The sequence below is a fragment of the Solanum dulcamara genome, chromosome 3, assembly GCF_947179165.1.
Source record: "Solanum dulcamara chromosome 3, daSolDulc1.2, whole genome shotgun sequence".
Taxonomy (NCBI): Eukaryota; Viridiplantae; Streptophyta; class Magnoliopsida; order Solanales; family Solanaceae; genus Solanum; species Solanum dulcamara.
Window position 1 is genome coordinate 75,935,450 of NC_077239.1, and position 8,714 is coordinate 75,944,163.

At 26.8% G+C, this 8,714-nt stretch overlaps 1 protein-coding gene across 1 annotated transcript; it reads right to left on the reverse strand.

The window, feature by feature from the left end:
* Nucleotides 1–993: 993 nt before the first annotated feature.
* Nucleotides 994–4,268, reverse strand: LOC129881810 (thermospermine synthase ACAULIS5-like). The gene is made up of 10 exons (XM_055955916.1): nucleotides 4,051–4,268; nucleotides 3,540–3,606; nucleotides 3,262–3,356; nucleotides 2,765–2,867; nucleotides 2,546–2,634; nucleotides 2,285–2,441; nucleotides 2,066–2,141; nucleotides 1,870–1,928; nucleotides 1,528–1,664; nucleotides 994–1,327 (listed from the first exon to the last, which is right to left on the reverse strand). The coding sequence occupies exons 1-10, from the start codon at nucleotides 4,179–4,181 to the stop codon at nucleotides 1,249–1,251; spliced, it is 993 nt and encodes a 330-aa protein (XP_055811891.1). The 5' UTR covers nucleotides 4,182–4,268; the 3' UTR covers nucleotides 994–1,248.
* Nucleotides 4,269–8,714: the final 4,446 nt, after the last annotated feature.

The following is an 8,714-nucleotide window of genomic DNA, read 5'->3' on the forward strand; positions in this document are numbered from 1 at the left end:
GAGGCTCCACGACATATACCACTAGACCTAATTTAATTAGTGAGTTTATGTATTATTTTGTATCAAGAAATGACACATACATCACTAAATCATTTGGAGATATTTTGTTATATATCTTTGCTTTGAGTGGCCACAAGCCCACAAGCATAGCTACCCAAAATGGGTGTTTTATCAATCACCACTTAAGGATTAGTTTTGGATTTTTGCATGTCCAATAGAGTCTCCTTTTAACATTTTCTTGGCCCAATTAATCCCTATTTGGTTTGGAAAAATTACGCGGATAAGTAAGCATATATTAATTAATTAGCTATATAGTTTGAATTAATTATGGCTCGCAGTAAATATCTAGCTGTAATTATAGTTTGAGTTTTCTATAATTCGCGTGATTATACAGTTGAGTTCTGTATAATTCATGTGATTTATACAAACGTTGTGCGCGAATTAAATTGTATAGCGAAATTTACAAACACTTCAAATTGTATAGCGAATCGTACAAACATTGTGCATGAATTTTATAGTGAAATATACAAACGTTATACAAAAAATGCGAATTATACAAACGTATATAAATATTGTGCGAATTATACAAACGCTGCTATAACTATAGCTAGGAATTGTAATTAACAAACTACAACTATAAAACATAATTAAGGTATTTTTGAGTGGTCATATGCTATGAAGAAGCTTAATGGAATATGGCCTACCTTTTATTTGTACAATTCTCAAGTAATAACAACAGGAAAAAGAAGAAACAAGGGATAAATTAAGTAGATGCATATATCAATATGCTAATTTTCTGTGAAATAAGGACATTCTAATTGACCCCATTGGCTCTCGTTTGACGAAAATGTGTTCAAGGATATGAAGTTTCTTTCTCTTGGCATATTTAAATTGTGTAGCTTATGAAAGATATAAAAATATTTATTTGGTCTTTTTTAATGTACGAAAAAATAAACAAACTTTATAATGTGACAAAAAATTGGGGATTCAAAATTAAAAGATAATATTCCATATTAAACCATATAGTAATTCAAAAACAACAAGAAAGACTAACTACATAGCACCCCACCACTTCCAACAAAAATACATATATAAGAAACATAAGATCCTAGATAACTTTTGAGTTAAAACCATAAGGAGAAAACAAAACAAAAACAAAAACAAAAAAATTAGAAAAGTTTCCAAGTTTTTTTTTTTTATGTGCTACAATAATCTTGTAGCTCCCCTTTCAATTTTTGTTCCATAATCTCATGCTTGATTGTGTCTTCCATGTCCATAAATAAATCTTGCATTCCCTTCTGTGTAAACATGAGTCTCATTGTTCAATCTGTCATTGTTCAAATATTCATCTTAGCAATAATCATCGAGATAGTCGCGAAAAACGAACTATAATATACGTAATTTTAATTGTATACGAAAAGTTACCTATTGACTGTTATTGTGGTAATTAAGTTAAAGCTAAATTATGAGTGTATAACACAATTAAATTACTAAACCAATAATTAATAAAATTGGAATATTCCTTACGATTTTCTAACAGCTTTGCTCAATGTAGAGGCTGAAGTGAATGTTTTCCCATCAAGATATCTATTTTCTCCCTTGATCCTTTGCTTGATTCTTTGGTCCAATTCATCCACACTTGCAACAAAAGGAGTATCTGATGCCTATACCAAATAATACATAATTTAATAAAAAATTATATTGTATAGTCGCCCATAAAAATAACAGTCAATAAATGTATATTTTTTTTATCGTATTAATATACATAAGATATACATTTTATATATATAAAATAATTTTTTAAAAATATATTTAACTAGCAAATATAGTTATTTTGACCGACTTATTGAAACAATATAGTTATAATACCATGACCCATCCCCATGTGTCAGCATAGGATGGAATATGAGCTGAATAAGGCACAACATCTGTAAGACAAAAGAATTAATAAATGTTAAATATCATTTTGAGATATATCAAGTTTTCAAGAATTAATTATAACATAATATAATAAATTATTAGCAGACATTTGATTATTTTTTTCTTTTTCTGTCAAGAAACTTACATTTGAAAACTTGTTTCAGAGTATTGAAAATGCAAGAAAAGACTTCTGTATGGCTGAAAATTCCTGCTGGTCCTGCCTGTTAAGTGTTAATCCACAATATTTCAGCATTAATTAGTACTTACAAATCACTAATACAATGTATTATGCTAATTTAATTTAAACGATACTTAGAAGTGTTGCGTTTTCGATGAAATTTAAGAGATAATTAGTATAATGTACCTGAGTGACAAAGATGCCATTTTGATTAAGCCTAGGTTTAACAATAAATTCATAAAAGGATTTTGTATAAAGTTGGTAACATGGTCCTCCTTCTATAGGATCAGCTAAATCCCCTACAATTATATCATAATGTTCCTCCCTCCTTTCTAGCTCAGCCCTGCAAAATTACAACAATTTTTATTAATCAAGATTCATTAATTATCAAATATATATATTAATCAAGGGTCAATTTAACATGTTCATAAAGTTAGGGGATTGAACCTGGCATCATTAATAATAAGGTCAAGTCTAGGATCGGAAAATGCTTCTTTGTTAACCTCCAAGTATGACTTGCAAAATTCCACCACCTCCTACAATAATTTTTTTGACATTAGTATTTGTTTTTTTTTTTGTGTGAATTTAAATTTTCCATTAATTAGCGGAGTAAAATGTATTTACACAATCGAAAGATCGAAAAAGGAGGGAAAATAAGAGACTTACTTCATCAATGTCACACATTACAACTTTATCGACTGTTTTGTGCCTTAATAACTCTCTGGCTGTAGAACCTTCACCTCCTCCCATAATGAATATGCTTCTAGGACTGATAATTAAAGTGAATATTAAATGTAATTAATTTTGCAGACTATTCAAAAGCTTAAGAACTTAATGTTAAAATACAGAGTCATAATGAGTATTTCGCAAAAAAAAGAGAGAAGAAAGGCCGGACTTCAAAAGCCTATTATATGTAATCTTATACTCCATTTGTGCAAGAGGTTATTTTCATTGTTTGGATTTGTGAAATCTTAATCACATGACAATAACTTTATCAGTTACAAGAGCCTTGCGGCACTCCCACTTCTACTGGATCTCAATCTATACACTTAGTGGAGCGCGAGCTTTATAACTATTTTCTGTGAGATGGGTCAAGATTCTCCTTCAAATTTTTATACGATTAAAATGAAATAATTATTTGGGAGTGATCAAAAAGTTGTTACTTGGAATGATGAAGGAGAGGTGGATGGACAAGACATTCATGGTAGATAAATTCATCTATCTCTGCACTTTGAAGCTTTCCGTCGATCACTAAAGCCTGTTGCATTAGCCAAAAATTCATTTTAATACTCTCAAACAATAAAATGACAAATTTTCAAATTAAAAAAGCTGAATAAATATGATAATTTTTTTGTCACATTTTTATGTTACCGATGATTTTGTTTCGATCTTTTTTGGTATCAGAAAATAAAGTAGTGATGAAGTACTAATTAGTAAATACCTTTCCAAAGGGCTTTGTGTCCAAGAGTTGAATGTCTTGATATTGAGTAGCACCAGTGTGCAAAATGCTGCACAAAAAAAATCAAATAAAAAAGAATACATTTATTTCGGATTCAAGTAATTTAAGTATTTTTGGGTCTTGCATTACAACTTTTTTTATGACATATTTAAGATTATAAATTTATTAAAAATATATAGTTTTAAAATTTTATGTCAAGTCAGACTATTGTAAAACAAAAAAGTTATATGATTGAATATTGACACAAATAACTCCCTCTACTCATCTCTACTTATCCATGTTTGATTTAACACTACTATTAATTATAAATAATTTAAATATAGAAAAATGAATAGAATTTAACAGCAAGAATAAAATAGACACAAAATGAAAAATTATTTCTAGAATACTTTTCAAACTAAACAAGTAAGTTGGACAATTATTTTTAATAAACTGAATAAATAATATGTCTAATGAAATCGAATTAGCATTATTCATAAGTTAATTAAGTTACCTATTGAGAGCAAAACACCATCTCAAGTCATTATCAATCTCTTCTTCATACCAACAACTCTTTCTTGGACCTCCAACTACATGACCATTTTCATTATTCAAACCATTAGAGATTGCTGATATTTCACCCATTTTTTTTCTTCAAACACACTAATTGGACAATTTAATGTGATGAGACCTCAAAGAAAAGGATACAAGCTAAGTGACAAATAAGTTGAAAGATGAAAAAAATTGGAAGTGTAAGTGAAGAATATAAAGAGGAAAAAGAAGAAGAAAGTAATCATTTAAGTTACATAAAATCCTCATGGATTTTCGAGACACACATTCCAAAAAACAATATAAATGGAATACAAAAAAATATCATAATAAGTGAGAATTTTTAGGTTGATTTCCTCGCGTGCGTTCTCTAAGTGTTATGTATATTTGGAATATAAAATAATATATACTCCTTTTTACCAATGTTATGGGGCTCTAGTTCTTTAACTCTCTTAATATTTTCTCCGTCTATTTTTATTTATTCAATTAAAAAAATTAGGAGATAATTTATTATTTTATATTTATTTTATTCGTATTGTTACGTACTATTCATTTTCTAACGTTTAGATTACTTGTACTTTCTTCGTTCCAATTTATCTGATGTTGTTTGACTTGACACATAGTTTAAGAAAGAAAAAAAAGTCACAAGTGACTATAGACTTTCCATTTAGCAGCAATTATATTAATGTCATTGAATTCGGAGTCTCTAAAATCTTTAGTGATATTTATATACAATGTTGATTATAAATATTTATATTTATTATTGTCACTAAATATAATATAGCGACAATTATATACAATGGCCACAAAATTCTCTATTTATTATGGCGTTAGTACTCTCAACGCTATCAGATTAAAACCCTTTATTTGATTGTTAAATGATTTTTTTTGATATATTTTTAGCTTGTTGTCTAGTACTTATTTTAAAGTCAAACGAATATGAATTCACGTCATTAACTTTTATTTAACTTGGTACACTTTTTTCTATAGACGATTACATACTTAGAAGGCAAATTAATTATTAGTTTTTACGTATAGTGATAAGATACTTACCATTTCATCATAACATTTGTCGATAGTGGTTAGATGACCATAGTATATATACAACTGATTCTTGTCCACATAGTAATTATATGAATTTTTATTGGTTCTACTTATAGATCATCATCTGCTTTTGCTTTAGAGACCTTTATCTTTAACACATTTTATTTTCTGCAAAATCATGGTAATAACAAGTGAGAAGAATAGTGGAGTAATAATGATATGTTGGAGTGGTAATGCAACGATGCAATATAACATGATGGTCGAAAAATGATTATATAAGCGAGTATGTGAACGATTAATTTTTAAGTTGTGTTTTGTGTATAGCAATAATTATATTATTGTCGCTAAATAATTATAAAAAATCCTTTATTTTTATGATATAACTAAAATAAATAAATTAAAATGAAGAAACTACGTCACATGTCTTATGGTATCACTTTCATTAGTTAGAAGAATACACGAATAAATAATAAAACTTAGGGATAATATAATGCAATTAGCAAAGCAAGTGTAGTGACATTTTTTTTTTTTTGTGAAAAGAAGACATGATGATGTCAAAAGCACTAAGTAGCAACAAATGAAATAACTATAAAATGTCATCATACGTACGTGAAATAGGATATTTCTTTGGGGAAAGAGAGATTTAAAAAAGGAATAAAAGAAGATGATTGAACACATAGGTGTAGTGGAGACAAATACCCAAAATTAGGGGTTTTTTTATCTTTAAAAAAATTGAAGTGAAACAAATAAATTACTTTGAGAAAATAAAACTTGTGCAAGAAAATCTTGGCGTGCAATGAGAAACATCATTCATAGTTATTCATGAGTTGCTCAAAAGATGATAAATGGCGTGCTAAGCCAGACGCACTCATCATCACCATCACTTACCCCCCTTCACCAAAACCTAACTCATCTTCCAACAAACTACAATAAAAATAATTCTAATTTATATGTATTGACAGTGTAAAAAATATTTACGTTTAATCAGATCACTTATAAAATTATGTATATGTATAAACCTCTTATGATAAGCATTCTTAATTAAAATTGTATTAACCCGCTGTCGTATAGGTGAAATTAAATTAGCATGCCGAGAAAAAAATTACACTATCAATATATATAACGTTATACTTGCGGCGGATGAAAAGAAAGAGTGTTTCAAATATACTCCTTTCGTTTCTTATTATTATGTTGTTCATTTTCTCCTTGACACGCCACTTTAGAAATCATAAATAAGAAAAATGATTTTACTAATTTATCTTTTAAGATTATTTTTTTTGAAATTTTATAAACTTGCTTACACTTTCAAAAAGAATTAACGTTCTCTAAGGGTAAAATGGGTAAAATATAATCAATTTCTATCTTGATTTTATATATTAAAATAATTAATCTTAGAAACGTGGATAACTAATATGGAACGGAGGAAGTATGATCCAATGGAAATGTGTTACTATATGTAGTAATAAATACATGCATGCGAGAAGGTTTTAGATACGCAATCATGCATTGCATTTTCATTAATCATAAAGGCACAACAGATAGATATTTCCCTGTCACCTAAAGATTAAAGTATTACCTAATTCAAGATAAGGAGAGAAAAAAAAAAAGAAGAAGAAAATTAGTTAGTCAGATCAAAACTTTAGCTTTCAACTTTATCCATGTTTTAAACTCTCGTTTGGTCATAAATTTTGAGCTGAAATTTAAAATTTTGAATTTTTAAAGTTTTAACTTTTGAAACTTAAATTTATGTTTGGATATATATTTTACTTGAAAAAAAATTAAAATTTTATGAGTGAAAGTAAAATTTCTTTCAAAAACTAATACACTTAAAAATATTTTGAAAATTAATTTTTAAAATCTGATTATATTAAAATTTATGGCGAAACACCGGCTAAAAACCAACAATAAATAGAGGATAAGAAGTTTTAAAAAATTTAAACACTAGTGTTCTTAACACTTCTTTCCAAACTCAATGTAAATTTTTATTCAACCATTTTATAGTTAATTAATACATGTCAAATTAATTAGGTATAATTAATTTATTAAGCTGGTGGAAATACTTTAGTTAAAGATGTTTTGAGTATTCTAATTATTATAAAGGAAACATGTATTTACATAGTAGTAATGTTTTTGTGAAACATCAAAATTACTTATCTAACCTCTTTGTCACTATTTTTTGGAACTTAAGGGACCCTTTTAAATGATTTAAACCTTTGATGATGTCACTGTGGCATAAGCATGATGCTCCCCTCTTCTTTTCTTTTTTTTTTCTTCCAATTTTCTAAGTTGCCGTTTCACGGAATAATGCAAATTGTATATGAATGAAGTTCGATTATTTTTGTCTGATTTTAGTAAGAAAAATATTTGAAGTTTAATATTTTTATCTGAAATTAAGAATTTTTGCATTATGTTAAAGACATAAATTTAATTTAATTTGTGAATTTCATGCACATATAATTAAAATTTAACATTTTATTTGAAATTATATGAAATTTCAGACATCACATTCCGAAGTTGATGTATGATACAATCTCACAAATCAAAAAGAAGAACAATTAAGCTGTCTTTTTTTTTCACTGTTGATGTTTGAGTTTAATTTTTTTTTAGTATCCTTATATTTTCATTCAAGGCCAAAAAAATATATTGTAATGAGCTTTATCTGAATATACAAATGATGGCTATCTTTCATTTAAGTAATTGAGTGGACTGCTATTTAGATTATTTTTTTTAATTATTTATCAAATATTTAATTGTTTAAATAATATATTATATAACATTAATTATAAGTTTTAATAGAAGTTTTAATTTTACCAAAAAAGCATAAATAATTGTATTTTGCTTATTCGAAATAGCAAAAAAAGGATAAACATATACTTCTCCTCCCCACCCTCCCTCTATTTTAAATTTCAATTATTCTAATTTAAGACTTGATTTTAGATTGAGTATTATCGCAAACAATTGAGAATATCTTTGAAATTTATATCTTAATGTTTAAGAATGTTTGGTGAAGACTAACATTTTTTTTTTTTTGAAGATATGAAAATATGAAGATTTTTTTTTGACATCATTAACAAAAGAAATAAATATAAACTACAACCGTAACATTTTGAATTCAATACATTATATATTTTTCAATGCACATGGTGAATATATAACTAAAATATTTTTAATACAATAATATATTTTAACGTCGTTAATAAGAGAAAAAAATAAAAAATAATTATAATACATTTTGAATTCAATATATAATACATATTATAGGGGATGTTCCAATACACATAGTGAATATATAACTAAAATATTCTTAATACAAATATATTATAAGTCTTATGTGTGAATTTCAAATATTCCAGTACAATTCAAATTAATTTTATATTATTAGAAATATATTATATTTTTTGAAATAACAATGATCGAATTTATAACAATATCTAATATTGAATTCGAATTGTATTAAAACTACCATTTATATTTAATATACTTTTAATACATTTGTAATATAATTTTTCAAAGATATGCCTCTTCTTCTCCGATGATTAACCACCACCAAACCACCATCAGACTATTAGTAGCTCAAGCTAATCT